Source organism: Amblyraja radiata, chromosome 18, assembly GCF_010909765.2.
Source record: "Amblyraja radiata isolate CabotCenter1 chromosome 18, sAmbRad1.1.pri, whole genome shotgun sequence".
Taxonomy (NCBI): domain Eukaryota; kingdom Metazoa; phylum Chordata; class Chondrichthyes; order Rajiformes; family Rajidae; genus Amblyraja; species Amblyraja radiata.
In genome coordinates, this window is record NC_045973.1 from 6,456,333 (window position 1) to 6,478,249 (window position 21,917).

Here is a 21,917-nt window from a genome sequence, read left to right on the forward strand (position 1 = left end):
TCTAAGGGGCTTTCTTTTCCCAACACTCTCTTGCACTTCACGACTCTTGCGCACTTTCTTTACTTTCCTTACTTCTATCTTTTTCTTAAAGCTCAAAAAAAATGAAGCGGTACAAAAAATGTATTAAGATATATGTGTTGTGTATTATTGTAATTTACCGTACTTCTAATAAAAATAATTAAAAAAAAAAAAAAAAAAAGTAAAACACAGTGCTGGGTAAACTGAGTATGTCAGGCGGTATGTCTGGAGGGATGCTGTCTGTATGGAGTTTGCACGCTCTCCCCTTGACTGCATGGATTTTCTCCGGGTGCTCCGGTTTCCTCCCACACTCAAAGACGTGTGGGTTTGTAGGCTAATTGGCTTCAGTAAGAACTGTAAAATTGTCCCTAGTGTGTAGGATAGATTAGAGATACAGCGCAGGCCCTTCGGCCCACCCAGTCCGCGCCGACCAGCGATCTCCGCACATTAACACCATCCTACACACACTGGGGACAATTTTTTTTACATTTATACCAAGCCAATTAACCTACAAACTTGCACGTCTGTGGCGTGTGGGAGAAAACCGAAGATCTCGGAGAAAACCCACGCAGGTCACGGGGAGAATGTACAATCTCCGTACAGTCAGCTCCCGTAGTCAGGGTCGAACCTGTGTCTCTGGTGCTGTAAGGCAGCAACTCTACCGCTGTGCCACCATTCCCATGTTAGGTGTATAGTATTGATAGAGCTAGTGTATGGGGTGATCACTGATCGGCGCGGACTAGTTGGGCCGAATGGCCTGGTTCCGCGCTGTACCTCTAAACTAAACTCAAAATAAAATTCAACGATTAAATGGCATCTGGCGCAAGGTCCTAGATTAGTATCATTGGGGTGTCTCTCCATTTTGGTTTAGTAGATATTCAACAAACAATACTGCAGAAAGCTGCCAAATTAACATTTGCCAAATGTAATCTTATTTTCCTCATATTCTTACCATCAATCGTTGTATTTGTACAACAGCATAATTTCCTTGCGATATCCACCTGGTGGATTCAGACACTCTAAGTCCTGTTCCAGAGAGATTGATACTAAATTGTCCCTGAAAAAGAAAATGCCCTTCAATGGTTACATGGTCCATCCTAATAGCCACTTACAGGTATAAATCACATTAACAATTACATTCTCAACAGCCATGGTACATTTCCTTGTGAACAAGCAATGGTAACAGGATCCCATTAATCTATTAGTAAAATATGTTGCAGTATGATTATAATTAATTAGCAATTAGCAATCAGTGTTCATGGTTGAGACATCGTGTAGGCTGTGGTTGGAATGTTGTTGTCGTCGGAAGGAACTGCAGATGCTGGTTTGCACCAAAGACAAACACAAATTGACAATAGACAATAGGTGCAGGAGTAGGCCATTCGGCCCTTCGAGCCAGCACCGCCATTCAATGTGATCATGGCTGATCATCCCCAATCAGTACCCCGTTCCTGCCTTATCCCCTGACTCAGCTATCTTTAAGAGCCCTATCTAGGTCTCTCTTGAAAGTATCCAGAGAACCGGCCTCCATCGCCCTCAGAGGTAGAGAATTCCACAGACTCACCACTCTCTGTGCTGGCGTAACACGGCGGGACAGGCAGCAGGTGGAACAGGTGACGTATCGGCTCAAGACCCTTCTTCAGACTGTGAGTCGGGGGGGGGGGAGGGAGAAAAAAGGAGTCCTAGCCCTAGTGAGACCACACCTGGAGTATTGTGTGCAGTTTTGGTCCCCTAATTTGAGGAAGGACATTCTTGCTATTGAGGGAGTGCAGTGTAGGTTTACAAGGTTAATTCCCGGGATCGCGGGACTGTCATATGCTGAGAGAATGGAGTGGCTGGGCTTGTACACTCTGGAGTTTAGAAGGATGAGAGGGTATCTCATTGAAACATACGATTGTTAAGGGCTTGGACACGCTAGAGGCAGGAAACATGTTCCCGATGTTGGGGGAGTCCAGAACCAAGAGCCAAAGTTTAAGAATAAGGAGTAAGCCATTTAGAACGGAGACGAGGAAACACTTTTTCTCACAGGGAGTGGTGAGTCTGAGGAATTCTCTGCCTCAGAGGGAGGTGGAGGCAGGTTCTCTGGATGCTTTCAAGAGAGAGCTGGATAGGGCTCTTAAAAATAGCGGAGTCAGGGGATATGGGGAGAAGGCAGGAACGGGGTACTGATTGGGGATGATCAGCCATGATCACATTGAATGGCGGTGCTGGCTCGAAGGGCCGAATGGCCTACTCTTGCACCTATTGTCTACTGTCTATTGTGTCAGGAGATGAGGAAGGGTAAGGTGTGAAAATGACAGATCAAAGCAGACGGTGATAAGGAAGTGTAGAATGGTTCATTGTTAGCTGATGGGAAGGTGACAAGAAAGCTGACAGTCAGTAAAATGAATCAGGAGGACAGTGAAATTAGGGTGGGGGAGAGATGGAGATTTTAATGGTGGGGGATATTGAGATGCAATGTTTCAGAATCATCACTAGAGGGCACTGCTGCTGTTCTGTGTGTTTGCAAATCTTAAATAAGGTTCAGATAACATTGTCATCTCGACCCGAAACATCACCCATTCCTTCTCTCCAGAGATGTTGCCTGTCTCGCTGAGTTACTCCAGCTTTTAATAACATTCTAGATGTTTTTCTATGAATAATATCTGGATTTGGTTCAAGCAGCATCCATCAAGTATAGGCAGGCATCAATCGCAGTTTCTTTATCCATGTCTGAACCAAATGTTTAATTTCAGTTGAAACACCAAGTGTTTCAGCGAGATAAGGAAGCATGTGTGGAGGGAAGGGAGAGGTGGCGTTTCGGTCCAGTCCTGACCCGAAACGTCACCTGTCCATTCGCTCCACACCTGCTGAGTTACTCCAGGACTTTGTGTCCTGTTCAAGATACCAGCATCTGCAATTCCTGCTCTAGCCTTGCTTTGTCTCCCTCTATTGGTCATTCTCATGCTTGCCTCTTGCTGAGTTTAGTTTAGTTTAAATCAAATCAAATAGAAACATAGAAATTAGGTGCAGGAGTAGGCCATTCGGCCCTTCGAGCCTGCACCGCCATTCAATATGATCATGGCTGATCATCCAACTCAGTATCCCGTACCTGCCTTCTCTCCATACCCTCTGATCCCCTTAGCCACAAGGGCCACATCTAACTCCCTCTTAAATATAGCCAATGAACTGGCCTCGACTACCCTCTGTGGCCCTTGTCTTTATTGTCATCTTGCAAAGCAACAGTTGCACAGTGCAAAATGAGAAGACGTTTCCCAGGGAATACCGGAGCATCGCACATGAAACTTAAAACATTTCACACATAATAACAATAAAAAACAATCCAGTCCCTGATGAAACAGTATAAATAGTTAAAAGCAGGTAAAACAGCAACATTAAAATACAGTAAACCAATCATTAAAATGTCCAGGGCAGCTGATTTGAGTGGCCAGTGCCAGAGTTATTAAAATGTCAGTGCAGAGCCGCAGAATCAGGTGACTGTGAGTACAGAGTGACTGTTTAGCAGCCTCACAGTCTGTGGCAGGAAACTGTTTAGCAGTCTTGTAGTCCGGGCTTTGATGCTACGGTATCTCTTGCCTGATGGCAGGAGATCCATGTGTGTGTGGAGGGGGTGCAGTTTGTCCTTAGCTATTCTCAGAGCTTTTTTCAGACAGCGGCTCTGGAACAGTTCTTGTACCGAGGGTAGGGAGACGTTTAGAGACACATTGTTTAGAGACACAGCGCGGAAACCGATCCACCGAGTCCGCGCTGACCAGCGATCCCCGCATATTAACACTATCCTACACACACCAGGGATAATTTACATTTATACCAAGCCAATTAACCTACAATCCTGTACGTCTTTGGAGCGTGGGAGGGAAACCGGAGATCTCGGCGAAACCCACGCAGGTCACGGGGAGAACGAGAAAGAGTTTAGTTCCTTTGTTTATTCATTTATGTTTTCTTGCACATTTAAAAAAATATATACATTTAGTAAAGTAATTCCGCTACCTGTGGACATCGGGCAGCACTGTAGCAGTCTCCGGCCGTGGCGAAAGGCACCGGCCGACCTTCCAGTGTCTGTGCGAAGAACAAGTCTGTCGCTGTAAAGCAAGGAGTGAGAGACGATGTGTAAAACTGTTCATACGTAGAGACAATATTCACAACCGAATACTGCATTTAGTTATTCAGCAGGATAACAGGCTGAGCCCACACCAGCCATTGATTACACTGACCATTGTACACACTGGTTCCATGTTATCCCACCTTCTCATCCACTCCCTACACATTAGGGCTGATTAAACTCTGGGTGGCATGGTGGCGCAGCGGTAGAGATGCCGTCTTACTGCGCCAGTGAGTCTGTGGAATTCTCTGCCTCGTTGTTGGGGGAGTCCAGAACCAAGAGCCAAAGTTTAAGAATAAGGAGTAAGCCATTTAGAACGGAGACGAGGAAACACTTTTTCTCACAGGGAGTGGTGAGTCAGTGGAATTCTCTGCCTCAGAGGGCGGTGGAGGCAGGTTCTCTGGATGCTTTCAAGAGAGAGCTAGATAGGGCTCTTAAAAATAGCGGAGTCAGGGGATATGGGGAGAAGGCAGGAACGGGGTACTGATTGGGGATGATCAGCCGTGATCACATTGAATGGCGGTGCTGGCTCGAAGGGCCGAATGGCCTACTCCTGCACCTATTGTCTATTGTCTATTGAGACCCGGGTGCGATCCCGACAATGGATGCTTGTCTGTACTGAGTTTGTACGTTCTCCCCGTGACCTGCGTGGGTTTTTTCCGAGATCTTCGGTTTTCTCCCACACTCCAAAGACGTACAGGTTTGTAGGTTAATTGGCTTGTTGTAAAAGTAAAATTGTCCCTACTGTGTGTAGGAAAGTGTTAATGTGTGGAAACCGCTGGTCAGCGCGGACTCGGTGGGCCAAAGGGCCTGTTTCTGTGCTGTATCTCTAAACATAAACATAAGCATAACCTGCAAACCCGCACATTAACCGTTTAGTATTGTTTAATTTAGAGATACAGCGTGGAAACAGGCCCTTTAGCCCACCGAGTCCGCACCGACCAGCGATCCCCGCACACTAACACTATCCTACACACACTAGGGACAATTTACATTTATACCAAGCCAATGAATCCACAAACCTGTACGTCTTTGGAGTGTGGGAGGAAACCGAAGATCACAGATCACGGGGAGATCGTACAAACTCCGTACAGACAGCACCCATGGTCAGGATCGAACCCGGGAGTCTGGCGCTGTGAGGCAGTAGCTCTACCACTGCGCCACCGCGCCACAAGTCTACAACTGTTGTTGTACACAAAGTGGTGGAGTAACTCAGCGGGCCTGGTGGCATCTCTGGAGGACAAGCAGAAGGAAGGTCCCGACCCCAAATGTCACCTACCCATGTCCTCTAGATATGCTGCTTCATCCACTGTTACTCCAGCACTTTGAGTTCCATGCAAGATTCCAGCATCTTCATTTCCTCGTGCCAGCATTAACTGTTGCAACCTGATACTGCCTGGGTTGTTGCTGTCCTGCTGCCTCTTGGTGTGGATACATTGGAAAACGCACTTGTCTCGTATCCCTCTTCATCCACGTTGAGTTATCAGAGAGCATGAGATCTCTTACATGTTTTAAGTAAGGTCACAAATTCATAAGTGATAGGAGCAGAATTAAGGCATTTAGCCCATCAAGTCTACTCCGCCATTCAATCAGGGCTGATTCATCTCTCCCTCCTCATCCCATTCCCCTGCCTGCTCCCCATAACCTCTGACACCCGCACTGGTCAAGAATCTATCTATCTCCGCCTTAGAAATATCCACTGACTTGGCCTCCACAGCCATCTGTGGCAAAGAATTCCACAGATTCACTGCCCACTGACCAAAGAAATTCCTCCTCATCTCCTTCCTAAAGGACTGCCCTTTAATTCTGAGGCTGTGACCTCTGGTCATGAACTCTCCCACTAGTGTAAACATCCTCTCCACATACAAACTATCCAGGCCTTTCACTATTCAATAGAAGCTGATGATAAGGGAGAGAATGTAGCAGATCTCTCGTCTCATACTTTAATATGTAATGTGATAAGTCTCGACCTCCTATCCATTTGGCAGTGGAGAGAAACCACTCTAAATTCACTTTGGTTATCATTTATTATTAAAGACAACTGCAAAATCTCATGAAGCAAATTCAAGATTGACAGTCCTTAGATTTAGTTTGTGCTCAGAAGTGTAACTCATTCATCTCATCTCATGATAGTGATGAATTATCTTTCACTGGCCAATGTAGAAACACTGATGAGGATTGAAATGAAGCGAAAATGGCTAGATTAGTGGCTGTAATGTAATAAAAAATAAACGGCAGATGTTGGTTTACGCTAAAGATACTGGACACAGAGTGCTGGAATAAAGGGCCTGTCATACGAGCATGTGACTCCATGCGGCAAGCGCGACCTAAATGGCCGGTCCCACCAGCATGCGACCTGCATACTGCAAGCGCGACCAAACCAGAAACGGGGGCCGCGCGGAGGTCGAGTGAGTGACATGAAGTTCGAGCGAAGTCCGCGGGAAGTTCGCGCGTGACGTACGGCGTCGAGGCGGCTGCGGGCCGGCAGGCCGCTGCCGCGCGGAATTTTTGAACACGGTCAGTTTTTCAGAGCCCCGCGCGATGTCGGGACCAGCTCCGCACAACGCCATACGGCTCCGGCGATCGAAGTGGGACCGGCCCCGCGAGACCGCACGGCTCAAGCGACCACGTTAGGTTGCGCTTGCCGCATGGAGTCACATGCTCATGGGACCGGCCCTTTATGCCCCGTGTCCCACTTAGGAAACCTGAACGGAAACCTCTGGAGACTTTACGCACCACCCAAGGTTTCCGTGCGGTTCCCGGAGGTTGCAGGTGGTTGCCGGAGGTTGCAGGTAGTGGAAGCAGGTTGGGAGACTGACAAAAACCTCCGGGAACCGCACGGAAACCTTGGGTGGGGCACAAAGTCTCCAGAGGTTTCCGTTCAGGTTTCCTAAGTGGGACAGGGGCATTAGGTTGCGCTTGCTGCATGGAGTCGCATGCTCGTGGGACAGTTCCTTTACTCAGCGGGTCAGGCAGCATCTCTGGAGAAAATGGATAGGTGATGTTTCAGGTCGAGATCCTTCTTCAGACTGAAGAATTGAGCTATAATTGATCAATGTTTTAGGTGTGATTATGGTCAAACTGAAATATCACCTTGATATAAAATGTGCACCAAAAACAACCTTTCATGCAAAGATTCTTCTGCCTTGTTCAGTTGCCATGAGAAGGCCGATTCTCAACGTAAATAATCTCTTATCTCTCAGTTACGTATTTACATTCTTTGAGAATTTTTATGTGGGAAGGAACTGAAGAAGCCGGTTTACACTGATGATCGACACAAAATGCTGGAGTAACTCAGTGGGACCAGCAGCATCTCTGGGGAGAAGGAATGGGTGACAATAGACAATAGGTGCAAGAGTAGGCCATTCAGCCCTTTGAGCCAGCACCGCCATTCAATGTGATCATGGCTGATCATCCACAATCAGTACCCCGTTCCTGCCTTCTCCCCATATCCCTTAACGCCGCTGTCTGTAAGAACACTATCTAACTCTCTTGAAAGCATCCAGAGAATTGGCCTCCAGTGCCTTGATTTCACTAAAACCAAGCCCTCTAGTTTCTTCTGGTTCCTCCATTAACCAAGGGTTGGTGAGATCAGTCTTTGGATCTGTACTTATAAGGCTAGTCCTCATTACTTCAGGTTCCGTGCCATCCTTCTTGAAGGATGTTTGAAGCTGTCGTTCTCTTGTTAACAAATCATCCAGCATGTTTTGATGGGGAAAAAACAGGAACGGGGTACTAATTTTGGATGATCAGCCATGATCATATTGAACGGATCGAAGGTGCAGGATCGAAGGGCCGAATGGCCTACTCCTGCACCTATTGTTCTATGTTTCTACATTAAAGTAAATTAAAAAGGAACATTTTACTCACTTATAATTTGCAGTGTGTTGATGTCTAGTCTTACTTTTCTGAAAGTGGAATAGCCAGCCGCTAAATAGTCTCTTCTGCATTGACAATCATCCCTCCTGCTGCCATTGTAAGGACATTCGGCAGGGTTATGTAACCTAAACCAGGCAGAATGTTAAATGTACATGTCAATTGTGATTGAAAATTATTTTATTTGCAGGAACTTCTCCGCCAGTTATACATCTTCATTCTCCATACCTATAGCCGTAAACTTCGGAAAAATTTTCCGAATCGCCACCAGTCAGTGTGATATATTCTCTTGGGCTATCCGTCAGCATATCAGCGCAGTAGATCTGAAAGCACAAACACACTATGAAGCAAGGATAGTGTTTGAAAGAGATTTAAAACAAAGAAGACTAAATACTCTTAGTTTTTAGTTTCGAGATACAGGCCCTTCGGCCCACTGAGTCCGTGCCGGCCAGCGAGCCCCACACACTAACACTATCCTACACACACTAGGGACAATTTACATGTATCTCAAGCCAATTAACCTACAAACCTGTACGTCTTTGGAGGCTGGGAGGAAACCGAAGATCTTGGAGAAAACCCATGTAGGTCACGGGGAGAACGTACAAACTCCGTACAGACAGCACCCTTAGTCCGGATCGAACCAGGTCTCTGGCGATGTATGGCAGTAACTCTACCGCTGAGCCACCGTGCTGCCTTGATAGACACAAAGTGCTGGAGTAACTCAGCGGGACAGGCAGCATCTCTGGAGAGAATGGAATGGGTGACGTTTCGGATCGAGACTCTTCCTCAGACTGAGAGTCAGGGGGGAGGGAGACACAAAGATACGGGAAGGGTAAGGTGTGAAAACGACAGATCAAAGGAGACGGCGATCAAGGAAAATGTAGACTGGTTCATAGCAAAAGGATTTGAGTATAGGAGCAGGGAGGTTCTACTGCAGTTGTACAGGGTCTTGGTGAGACCACACCTGGAGTATTGTGTACAGTATTGGTCTCCAAATCTGAGGAAAGACATTCTTGCCATAGAGGGAGTACAGAGAAGGTTCACCAGACTGATTCCTGGGATGGCAGAACTTTCATATGAAGAAAGACTGGATAGACTCGGCTTGTACTCGCTAGAATTTAGAAGATTGATGGGGGATCTTATAGAAACTTACAAAATTCTTAAGGGGTTGGACAGGCTAGATGCAGGAAGATTGTTCCCAATGTTGGGGAAGTCCAGGACAAGGGGTCACAGTTTAAAGATAAGGGGGAAATCCTTTAGGACCGAGATGAGAAAACCATTTTTCACACAGAGAGTGGTGAATCTCTGGAACTCTCTGCCACAGAAGGTAGTTGAGGCCATTTCGTTGGCTTTATTTAAGAGGGAGTTAGATGTGGCCCTTGTGGCTAAAGGGATCAGGGGGTATGGAGAGAAGGCAGGTACAGGATACTGAGTTGGATGATCAGCCATGACCATATTGAATGGCGATGCGGGCTCAAAGGGCCGAATGGCCTACTCCTGCACCTATTTTCTATGTTTCTATGTTCATTGTTGGCTGAGGGGAAGGTGGCAACTAGGCATACAATCAGTAAAATGGCAAGGATACTTTAAAAGGAATTGAGCAAAGAACACTCTTGAGTTCCCCGCTTAAGATAGCTCACTGATGTACCTTTATACGCTTCCCCTGGATATTAAGGATGTGATCACCGTCTTCGATGAATCCCTTCAGTCGCTGAACATCTGTGCAGCTTTGCGGAAACTCACCTACAGGAAAAAATATGGTTTTGCTTACACTTTAGAAAACATACTTTAGGGTAACAATTTTTTTTTTAAATGCCCGACACTTAGTACTTGGACAAATGGGAAATTGGCGGAGATGTGGAAGCGGTCTCAATGAATTCGATGCTCACATTTGTGGAGGAAGGAACTGCAGATGCTGGTTTAAACTGAAGAGAGACACAACACTCTCGATGCTCAGATCTTTGGTCGCATGCTTCTTATCATTACAGAAAACAAAATGATGAAAATATTACATGCTGCAAAAGCGACTATTGATCTTAAAATGAAACAAAACTCTTCTTCAATAAAGCAAAATTCTCAAAGATAGGCACATAAAAGCTGGAGTAACTCAGCGGGACAGGCAGCATCTCTGGAGAGAAGGAATGGGTTTCGATCCAAAACGCCACCCATTTAGAAGGATGAGAGGGGATCTCTTTGAAACATATAAGATTGTTAAGGGTTTGGACACGCTAGAGGCAGGAAGCATGTTCCCGATGTTGGGGGAGTCCAGAACCAGGGGCCACAGTTTAAGAATAAGGGGTAAGCCATTTAGAACGGAGACGAGGAAACACTTTTTCTCACAGAGAGTTGTGAGTGTGTGGAATTCTCTGCCTCAGAGGACGGTGGAGGCAGGTTCTCTGGATACTTTCAAGAGAGAGCTGGATAGGGCTCTTAAAGATAGCGGAGTCAGGGGATATGGGGAAAAGGCAGGAACGGGGTACTGATTAGGGATGATCAGCCATGATCGCATTGAATGGTGGTGATGGCTCGAAGGGCCAAATGGCCTACTCCTGCAACTGTTGTCTATTGTCTATTACTTCTCTCCGGAGATGCTGCCTGTCCCGCTGAGTTACTCCAGCTTTTTGTGCCTCTCTTAGATGCTTACATTTCCCAGTCTGGCACATTCTCCTCCCTTCTGGCTTGAGATCCGTGCTGCAGGAGTTGCTGAAGTGGCCATCGGTTGTTAAGCAGTATATCGATCGTTGCATGGCCCCCATTCCACAGCTTGCCGAACACTTGCAAAAACATTGAAAAAAGAAAATTAAATAGCACTGAATACAAAATCAACATCAATCACAATCTTGCAACGACCAAACACGTACTCTTATGAAGAACAGAAACAATCTATACACTTCAATCTGATCTCTATCCACAGTCGTTACTTTGAGTTTAATATAATATTTAAGACTGCTGACAAAACTTTTTATTGCAGTCATGTTAAGATTAAGGAAAACAAATCATTTCACCAACATTGACATTTAGAACTTAGTCAAACATTTAGTCATACAGTGTGGAAACAGGCCCTTCAGCCCAACTTGCCCACACCGACCAACATGTGCCATCTACACAAGTCCCACCTGACTGCCTTTGGCCCATAATCCTCTAAACCTTTCCTATCCATGTACCTGTCTGAATGTTTCTTAAACGTTACGATAGTACCTGCCTCAACTACCTCCTTTTTAGTTTCAGAAAAAACTGCAGATGCTAGAAAAATTGAAGGTAGACAAAAATGCTGGAGAAACTCAGCGGGTGATGCAGCATCTATGGAGCGAAGGAATAGGCGACGTTTCGGGTCGAGATTCCTTCGCTCCTTTTTAGTTTAGTTTAGTTTAGAGATACAGCGCGGAAACGGGCACTTAGGCCCATCGAGTCCGCGCCGACCAGTGATCCCCGCACATTGACACTATCCTACACGCACTAGGGACGATTTTTACATTTACACCAAACCAATTAACCTACAAACCTGCACGTCTTTGGAGTGCAGGAGGAAACCCACGCGGTCATGGGGAGAAGGTACAAACTCCGTACAGGCAGCGCCCGTAGTCGGGAACGAACCCGGGTCTCTGGCGCTGGATCTTCTCCGACAGCTTGTTCCATACATCCACCACCCTTTGTGTGAAAACATTTCCCTCAGGTTTTTATTAAATCTTTCCCCCCCCCCCCCTCACCTTACACCCATGTCCCCTGCACGGTCATTCTTTTGAACAAAAGACTTGAAAATAATCTTACAAAAAGCATCAGAGATACAAATTTGATTTGTAGAAAAATTGAATAGATTCACATTTGGAATTCTTTATGTGTGAATAAAGATTAAGGACTGCAAATAATTTGACCGACATTGACATTTATAGTTATCGAGTGATACAGCGTGGATACAGAGTGGTCCTCACTCTGGGCCTCCTCCATGGCCAGAGTGAGGCCCACCGTAAATTGGAGGAGCTGCACCTCATATTTCGCTTGGGCAGTTTGCACCCCAGTGGCATGAACATTGACTTTTCTAATTTCAGATAATCCCTATTTTCTCCTCCCCTTCTCAGCTCTCCCTCAGCCCACTCTCCGCCTCTTCCTTTCTTCTTCCCGCCCGCCCCCCCCGCCCCCCCGCCCTCACATCAGTCTGCAGAAGGATCTCGACCCGAAACGTTGCCTATTTCCTTTGCTCCAGAGATGCTGCTGCACCCGCTGAGTTTCTCCAGCATATTTGTCTACTAGTATGGAAAAAATGCCAGCCACCAAGTCCCATCTACAGTACACTAGTCCCACCTGCCTGTGTTTGGCCCATATCCCTCTCAACCTGTCCTATCCATGTACCTGTCAAAGAGGGTCTTTCACTGTCAGTATCTCCCTACATCTCTGAAGTGGGGAAAGCCCCCAAGATTATAATGTACCAGATAAATATATGTAGCTGTTTAAACTTGAATATACAACCTCGGTTGTGGATACTGAAGACTGTACATGAAAATGGGCTTGAACAGGTATTTGTGCAGGAATTAAAATGCAGCTGAGTTTTTGTAGGGGCCTTTAAACAGAACACACACACACGCACGCACGCACGCACGCACACACACGCAGCGTGTTCCAGGCACCCACCACTGTGTTAACTAAAACGTTGCCGTTTACCTTTGCCTCTCTTACCCTAAAGCTATGCCCTCTAGTATTTCATATTATTTTGGCAATGCAACATTTACATTTCTGTACACCAATAACTGAAAAGTCTGATAGTTAATTTAGGAAATTTGAACAATTAATTTATATGCAATAGAGGCATCAGTAATTGCTTCTCAAGTCTCTTAAGGCTTTAAGGCACTAATGAATATACAGAGTATAGTTCTCAGCATTGTAGTTCCATAGCACCAGTTCCATAGACAAAGTCCAATGTCCGCAATTGGGTGGAGGTGAATCGGACAGTACCCTATCTTATGGAAGGATCGTTCAGAAGCCTGATCACAGAGAAGCTGTTAGCGTAGGAAGGAACTGCAGATGCTGGTTTACACCGAAGGTAGACACAAAATGCCGGAGTAACTCAGCGGGCCAGGCAGCATTTCTGGAGTGGAGGAATGGGTAACGTTTCGGGTCGAGACCCCTTTTCAGACAGAGATGCCGCCCATCCCGCTGAGTTACTCCAGGGTTTTGTGTCTACCTTCGGGAAGGAGCAGTATCTCCAGACTGGAGGCGGTGCGCACTTTCAAGCCTTCAAAGAACAGACATCACCATATCCTTTCACAAAGCATTGGTACAATATCAGAACAAAAAGATTACGTTATAGCTGCATCGTATAGTAACGGTCTGAACTTGTGTCCTGAAAATTGTTGAAATGGACTTACACTTGCCCAATTGCCAACCCGCCATGAAGCAGTAACAGGACATTCACCAAGAGAGCAGGTTCGGATGTTGGGCGGCGGTGTCCCGGGGCAGTTAGTTGTAATCTGGTGATAGTAGCCATATTCATAGAGGTCCTTACCATTGTAAACCTCACTGCACGATACAAGCCTCTGCTGGTAGCCATTCTCACAAGTTACTGAGCACTGGAAATAAAGTTACATTGTTAATCTCTTTTTTCCCCCCTCTGTTGTAACAACACATTGGAATCAAAAATACCAACATTTAGTTTAGTTTACAGCTCCGAAACAGGCCGTTCGGCCCACCAAGTCCGCGGCGATCAGCGATCACTATGTATACAGCAATTACTAGATATGTACATACACACACACACACACACACACACACACACACACACACACACACACACACACACACACGTATGTGTATGTGTATGTATCGATGGAGAGAAGGAATGGATGAAGCTTCGGGTTGAGGCCCTTCTTCTAAAACCTGAAACGTCGCCCATTTCTTCTCTCCGGAGATGCTGCCTGTCCCGCTGAGTTACTATGACGCAGGTCACGGGGAGAACGTACAAACTCCGTACAGACAGTACCCGTAGTCGGGATCGAACCCGGGTCTCTGCCGCTGTGAGGCAGCAACTCTACCGCTGCGCCACCGACCTGAATTTCATGGAAACCAAACAATGAAGGACCAAAGGAATTTGTGTCAAAACTGATTCCTAATTGATTTGGGATATCGAGAGCAAACTTGATATTTCAATGCAAATACCCTTTAGAGATGTTGATTTTTTATACATAATAATAATAATAATGGATGGGATTTATATAGCGCCTTTCTAATACTCAAGGCGCTTTACATCGCATTATTCATTCACTCCTCAGTCACACTCGGTGGTGGTAAGCTACTTCTGTAGCCACAGCTGCCCTGGGGCAGACTGACGGAAGCGTGGCTGCCAATCTGCGCCTACGGCCCCTCCGACCACCACCAATCACTCACACGCATTCACACACATTCACACACAGGCAAAGGTGGGTGAAGTGTCTTGCCCAAGGACACAACGACAGTATGCACTCCAAGCGGGATTCGAACCGGCTACCTTCCGGTTGCCAGCCGAACACTTAGCCCATTGTGCCATCTGTCGTCCCGCATACATGTCTTATGCACTATCTATGTTCTGCAGCAGAGGATAGTGCAGCAGTAATATTCGGGCAGCACAGTGGAGCAGCTGGTAGAGTTGCTGCAACACAGTGCCACAGACCCAGGTTCAATCCTAACCTCGGGTGCTGTCTGTACGGAGTTTGCATGTTCTCCCCGTGACCATGTGGGTTTCCTCCGGGTGCTCCGGTTTCCTCCCACATTCCAAAGTCATGAGGGTTTGTAGGTTGATTGCCTCCAAATGTGTGGGCAGTGGACGCGAAAGTGGGTCTTACATAAAACTAGTGTGAACTGGTGACCGATGGTGCAGACTCGGTGGGCCGAAGGGCCTGTTTCCACGCTGTATCGCTCAATTCTATTGAAGCCAAATAGGGTGAAGCATTCTTTGCCATTTTGCAAACGTATTCAAATATTCTTCTACCTCCGACCACTCTCCTGTGATCCAGATGTATTCACAAGGTTGACTTTTGCACTGCTCCACGCTGGGCGGCCTTTGGCTTGCATCGCATTCAATACCATGCACTTCTTCCTGGTTCTGGTTGATACAGGTCACCTTGCGATGCCTGGTTCCAGCACCACAGGTCGCAGAGCACTGTAAAAGAGCCGCAAGAAAACGCATTATTCCGTTGCATCTCAGTGGCACAGTGGCGCAGCAGTAGAGAGGCACTTCATCTACACAATAGACAATAGACAATAGGTGCAGGAGTAGGACATTTGGACCTTCGAACCAGCACCGCCATTCAATGTGGTCATGGCTGATCATCCCCAATCAGTACCCCGTTCCTGCCTTCTCCCCCTATCCCCTGACTCCGCTATTTTTAAGATCTCTCTCTTGAAAGTATCCAGAGAACCGGCCTCCACCGCCCTCTGAGGCAGAGAATTCCACACACTCACCACTCTCTGTGAGAAAAAGTGTTTCCTCGTCTCCGTTCTAAATGGCTTACTCCTTATTCTTAAACTGTGGCCCCTGGTCCTGGACTCCCCCAACATCGGGAACAAGTTTCCTGCCTCTAGCGTGTCCAAACCCTTATATGTTTCAATGAGATACCCTCTCATCCTTCTAAACTCCAGAGTGTACAAGCCCAGCTGCTCCATTCTCTCAGCATGTGACAGTCCCGCCATCCTGGGAATTAACCTTGTAAACCTAAGCTGCACTCCCTCAATAGCAAGAATGGCCTTCCTCAAATTAGGGGACCAAAACTGCACACAATATTCCAGGTGTGGTCTCATTAGGACTGCAGAAGGGCCTCTTTGCTCCTATATTCGATTCCTCTTGTTATCAAGGCCAACATGCCATTTGCTTTCTTCATTGCCTGCTGTACCTGCATGCTTACTTTCATAGACTGATGAACAAGGACACAATGATCCTCACCTACCATCTACCTCATTGGAGACCATCGGACTATCAGTCTGAAGAAGGGTCTCGACCTGTAACATCACCTATTCCTTTTCTCCAGAGATGCTGCTTGACCAGCTGAGTTACTCCAGCTATTTATGGTCATCTTTAATCGGACTTTACCTTGCACTAAACATGAAACCCTTTATCATGTATCTATATACTGCAGACAGCTTGACTGTAATCATGCATAGTCTTTCCGCTGACTGGATAACACACAAAAAACATTTGTCACTGTACCTTGGTACACATGCCAATGAAACAATAAACTAAACTATCTACTCTGCAGTCCCTCTCTTCCTCAATATTTCGCCACATTATGATAATGATTGATTTTTTAGCTTTGCAAGGACCTTTCTTGGGCTAAAGGTTCTTTTCACTTGATCATAAAATCATAGGAGTTTAACTAGGCCATTCAGCCCATCAAGTCTACTCCGCTATTCAATCGTGGCTGATCTATCTCTCCCTCCTAACCCCATTCTCCTGCCTTCTCCCCATAACCTCTGATACCTGTATGATGCTCACTTTATTTATTTATCCAAATTAATTCTGATAATAATGAGTGTTACTAACAAATATAAAAGAAGATCTTCAGGGTAGCAGACCCTGTTAAATGTATTCAAAGATAGACATAAAATGCTGGAGTAACTCAGCAGGGCAGGCAACATCGCTGGAGAGAAGGAATGGATGACATTTTGGAGCGAGATACTTCTTCAGACTGAGAGTCAAGGGAGAGGGAGACACAGAGATATGGAAGGGCAAGGTTTTCAAAGGTCTAATTTTAAATTTACCAGGTGGAATGCATGATTTTCATGAGATCATAAATGATAGGAGAAGAATTAGGCCATTCGGCCCATCAAGTATATTCCGCCATTCAATCATGGCTGATCTATCTCTCCCTCCTAACCCCATTCTCCTGCCTTCCCCCCATAAACCCCTGACACCCGTACTAATCAAGAATCTATCTATCTTTGCCTTCAAAATATCCGCTGATTTGGCCTCCACAGCCTTCAGTGGTGAAGAATTCCACAGATTCACCACCCTCTGACTAAAGATAACTAGACAGTTATTGTGCAAAACCCATCCAAGTTGGCGATATGCAGCAATATAGCAACAATATAGCCAAATCACCTTCACTAGAGAGTTTTAAGGGGGCACAAACAGCACGTTAGTGTGTACAACACATCCAAGTTGGCGATATGCAGAGGACTGCCCTGCCGACTCCAAATTCAGAAAATTCAGAGGGTTAAAAATATTTCATCTATTTTTGACATCCTACACAATTCATCAAGTTTATTCTAGTTTATTGTCACGTGTACCGAGGTACAGTGAAAAGCTTTTCATTGTGGGGCTAACTAGTCAGCAGGGAGACAATACGTGATTGCAATCAAGCCGTCTACAGTGTACAGATACAGGATAAAGGGAATAACGTTTAGGGCAAGATAAAGTCCTGTAAAGTCCGATTAAAGATTGTCCGAGGGTCTCCAGTGGGGTCGAGGGCAGATCAGGACGGCTGTCTAGTTGGAGAGAGGATGGGTCTGTTGCCTGATAACAGTTCTTGTGTAAGGGAGAGAATGGTGTGCGTTGGTAAACCGCAGACATGTCTCTGCTTAGTACCTGACGTAAGTCACCCGCGTATAACTGTGGTTAATGAGCATGCTGTGCTGTTAAGCTCCTTATTTTTTTGTGGAGTTCCCAATGATGAAAGAAACTCAATTTAGATAAAATCCGAGCGCAAGTTAATCTGGAATAATTGCCGCTCAATCAGTAGGTGCTTCCCTCAACCCGTGACTAACTCGAGGGCATTGTATCAGTACGCTCCTCGTCTCTCTGGTTACATGTATTTAATCTTTACAAAAGTAAAGGTGGCCCATAATGATGCCATGAGAACACATCTAAGGAAACCTAGATGGTGCGGTGCCAGTGATGTGTTTGTGGCTGCAGGAGTCAGTACTTTAGAAGCTGTCCTAAGAAATCATATGTATCAATTCCTTTGCAGGATAAATGACTCTAAAAATGTAATTATTGTGGCCTTGTCAAACATAAGGTTTAGCACTACACGCTGCCAATCCCAGTTGTGGAGAGTAGACATAAGTGCTGGAGAAACTCAGCGGGTGCAGCAGCATCTATGGAGCGAAGGAAATAGGCAACGTTTCGGGCCGAAACGTTGCCTATTTCCTTCGCTCCATAGATGCTGCTGCACCTGCTGAGTTTCTCCAGCACTTTTGTCTACCTTCGATTTTCCAGCATCTGCAGTTCCTTCTTAAACCCAGTTATGGAGACACTGGTATCGTTGTCGGACTGATTTTTCTTTTTTTATTCTGGATTTTAAATCATGTACTGTGTTTTTTGTATATGATTTATGATGCTTATATAAGTGATATACTAAGATTTTATAGACAAAAAATGCTGGAGAAACTCAGCGGGTGAGGCAGCATCTATGGAGCGAAGGAATAGGCGATGTTTCGGGTCAAGACCCTTCAGTCATTGGGTATTTTTAAAGTGGAAATTGACAGATTCTCAATTAGTGCGGGTGTCAAAGGTTAAGGGGCGAAGGCAGGAGAATGGGGTTGTAAGGGAGAAATAGATCAGCCATGATTGAATCGCGGAGTAGACTCGATGGGCTGAATGACTTAATTCTGCTCCAAACACTTATGAACAAAATGTTGGAGTAACTCAGTGGGTCAGGCAGCAACTCTGGAGAACATGGATAGGTGACATTTCGGATCGGGATTCTGCCTGACCTGCTGAGTTATTCCGGCACCTTATGTCCATCTTTGGTGTAAACCAGCATTTGTAGTTCCTTTTTTAAATTACATTGTTACTGAAACTGGCGCCGACCTGTAGGGGGTATGGCTGCCTAGCCTGCAGCTGTCTGTTTTTCATTTCTTTTTTCTTATTTTTAGTTAGTTTAGTGTTTTGTTTTTAAGGAGTTCTAGCTTTTTTATGTGTGGGGAGGGGGGGGGGAAGGGGGAAACTAATTTTCAGGGTCCCTACCTGGTCGGAGATGCAGCTTTTCTCCGGGCTGCACTTTCGACCCGTCCTCGCGGCCTACCAGCGAGCCTGGAGCGGTATTTCCTGAGGGGACCGCCCGGAGCCTCGGCATCGGCATCGGCGGCACCGGCATCGGCGGCGGCGGCACCGGCATCGGCGGCGGCGGCATCGGCGGCGGCATCGGCGGCGGAGCTGCGGGTCTGAGGACGGCGGTGCAGCGCTGGAGCGCCATTGCGGGGCGGGCGGTGCCTTGCCTGGGTCGCCGCGCTGGAACTCCGGTGAGCTGGGACCGGCGTTTAAAACATCGCGGAGCTGCGGGCGGCGGCGCTGAACTTTACATCGGGAGCCTGGGATCTCGCGACGAGATCGCCAGTTGAGCTCCATTCGGCGTGGCCTTGTCGGCTCCGGAAGCCACGGTCTCGAGTAGGGAGGCGGCCGTTCCAGGGTTCCCAAGCCGCTGAGAGGACTCTCCCGACGCCGGAACATCATCACCCGGCGAGGACGGCCTGGAACATCGGGCCTCCGTAGAGGCAACTGTGGAGGCCTCAATAGGCCCGACTATGGGTGGACATTGGGGATGGGACTGGATTTTGTGCCTTCCCCCATAATGGGAACCATTGTGGGGGGATGTTTTTATGTTAAAGCTATTTATTATTGTTATGTTTGTATTCTTTTTTATGTGCTGCATTGGCAAAAGGAATTTCACTACATCCAGGTGTATGTGACAATAAATCAACCTTTGAACATTTGAACCTTTGAATCAGCAATGTTCACACCAAGGCCTAGAATAAGAAGAGCAGTAATATTATCGGAACATCATCAGTTCCAAGTGTCTTCCAAATCAACACCGCCCTGCACTGGCTTAATAACCTGAGTAATGCAATGCTTAAAGAGTTGCCTGGACAACCTGAAGACTCGTCGGTCAGCGGGGACTGGGACCAGGGTTGCCAACTGTCCTGTATTAGCCGGTACACCCCGTATATTAGGCTAAATTGGTTTGTCCCGTACGGGACCGCCCTTAATAATAATAATAATACATTTTATTTATGGGCGCCTTTCAAGAGTCTCAAGGACACCTTACAAAAATTTAGCAAGTAGAGGAAAAACATGTAAGCGGAATGAAATAAATAGTAGAGACATGACTAGTACACAAATTAAAGACAGAATTCAATTCAAAACACAATATGAGGCAATTCAAGCACAGATGAAAAGGGAGGGGGACGTGGGGCTAAGGATAGGCAGAGGTGAGAAGGAGTTTCTTCCCAGAGGCCATTCGGACTGTAAACGCCTATCTCACCAGGGACTAACTCTACTGAACGTTTTTCCTTCCATTATTTATTATGTAAAAGAATATGTGTGTTATGATTGTGTTTATAGTTTGTTTGGTTGTTTGGTTGTTTGTCTTTTGCACAAAAGTCCGCGAGAATTGCCACTTTCATTTCACTGCACATCTCGTATGTGTATGTGACAAATAAACTTGACTTGACTTGACTTGACTTGACGAGGTGAAGAGATGGGTCTTGAGGCGGGACTGGAAGATGGTGAGGGACACGGAATTGCGGATCAGTTGGGGGAGGGAGTTCCAGAGCCTGGGAGCTGCCCTGGAGAAGGCTCTGTCCCCAAAACTGCGGAGGTTGGACTTGTGGATGGAGAGGAGACCGGCTGATGTGGATCTGAGGGACCGTGAGGGTTGGTAGGGGGAGAGGAGGTTGGTAGGGGGAGAGGAGCCCTTGTCCTGTATTTGACTGCTACTATTCAGGTCGAGGGGACTGTCGGGTTGGAGTGTCGTGTCCGGCCCCGCCTCACTCGTCCCAACGTATTGCAGCTGTCCGACCTTCGGACCTTCGCTTACCGCCGACACCACCACCCCTCCTTCACATGGCCGATCATTGGTTCATGAATTGGATGCGCGGCCCAGGCCAAAACTCCTCAGCTGGCCCGCCGGCTGGGCTTTGTGTGCAGTCCAGCACACAGGCCAACTCATCATTCACCCAGCCACGGCCGAGTCAGTCAACGAATTGCCGTCGGGAATTTGTCCCTTATTTTGACCTTTTGTCCCTTATTCGGGAGTGAGAAAGTTGGCGACCCCAACTGGGAACCAGCCTGAGGCTCGTTAAACCGCGGTGCGGGGAACCAGTCCAAAGGCTCATCGGACGTCAGAACCCGTGAGTGTGTTTGTTCATTCAAAGGGTGGTGGGTGTCTGGAACAAGCTGCCAGGTGAGGCTGGGACTATCCCAACTTTAATGAAGCAGTTAGACAGGTACATGGATAGGACAGGTTTGGAGGTATATGGACCAAATGCCAGCAGGTGGGACTAGTGTAGCTGGGACATGTTGGCCGGTGTGGGCAAGTTGGGCCGAAGGGCCTGTTTCCACGCTGTATCGCTTTATGACTTTAAATGAAGACACATAAAGGGCTTGTCCCACTAACGCGATTTTTTCGGTGACTTGTCGGCACCCGTCATAGTCGCAGCAGGTCGCCGAAAATGTTCAACATTTTGAAAATCCAACGGGGACCAGGAAAAGGTACAACTCTTTGGGCGACTACTCACGACAATACAGGCGTCACCCCGCGACATGTCGCCTGTATGGTCGAGGTGACGCCTGTTTGGTCGTGAGCAGTCGCCCTTTAGGAAGTAGAGATCGTTATAACCTTGATGAGAAAAAAAAATCTCTGCAATCTTTTATGATTTGAATTGTTTTCCTTATTTGTTACAAAAACACAATTGATATACTTCTTCTTCTTCAGAAGTGGTAAGGATAGCCAAATTAAAAGCAGGCAGTGGAATACATTTCAAGTCAGTGTGCTCTGACCTCGATGCCATTTTCCAACATTGTTCAAGTAAGTGTGCATAAATCAGTTCTTGCAGATCGAGAATGAATGTGCAGGAGAATTCTTTAGTTGGGGTCGGGCATCAGTGAAGCTTGCCCTATTCTGTCTCTCTGTCGAAATTGGCAGCAGATGAAATGGGCACTCCATTTTCTTTTACCTAACCA

General features: G+C 46.6%; 1 protein-coding gene across 4 annotated transcripts in view; it reads right to left on the bottom strand.

Moving 5' to 3' along the window:
* The window catches only part of adamts9 (ADAM metallopeptidase with thrombospondin type 1 motif 9), a 177,026-nt gene that overhangs the window by 12,579 nt on the left and 142,530 nt on the right, over positions 1 to 21,917 (bottom strand). For 2 of the 4 annotated variants that reach the window (XM_033036659.1, XM_033036658.1), the window contains exons 31-38: positions 14,952 to 15,122; positions 13,357 to 13,557; positions 10,641 to 10,770; positions 9,645 to 9,739; positions 8,225 to 8,319; positions 7,991 to 8,124; positions 4,009 to 4,100; positions 971 to 1,075 (exon numbers count right to left, since the gene is read on the bottom strand). In XM_033036659.1, coding sequence (XP_032892550.1) covers positions 971 to 1,075; positions 4,009 to 4,100; positions 7,991 to 8,124; positions 8,225 to 8,319; positions 9,645 to 9,739; positions 10,641 to 10,770; positions 13,357 to 13,557; positions 14,952 to 15,122 — 1,023 coding nt within the window. Of the gene's footprint in view, positions 1 to 970; positions 1,076 to 4,008; positions 4,101 to 7,990; positions 8,125 to 8,224; positions 8,320 to 9,644; positions 9,740 to 10,640; positions 10,771 to 13,356; positions 13,558 to 14,951; positions 15,123 to 21,917 lie in introns of those variants that run through there. The other 2 variants (XM_033036660.1, XR_004414604.1) reach the window with 2 other exon arrangements.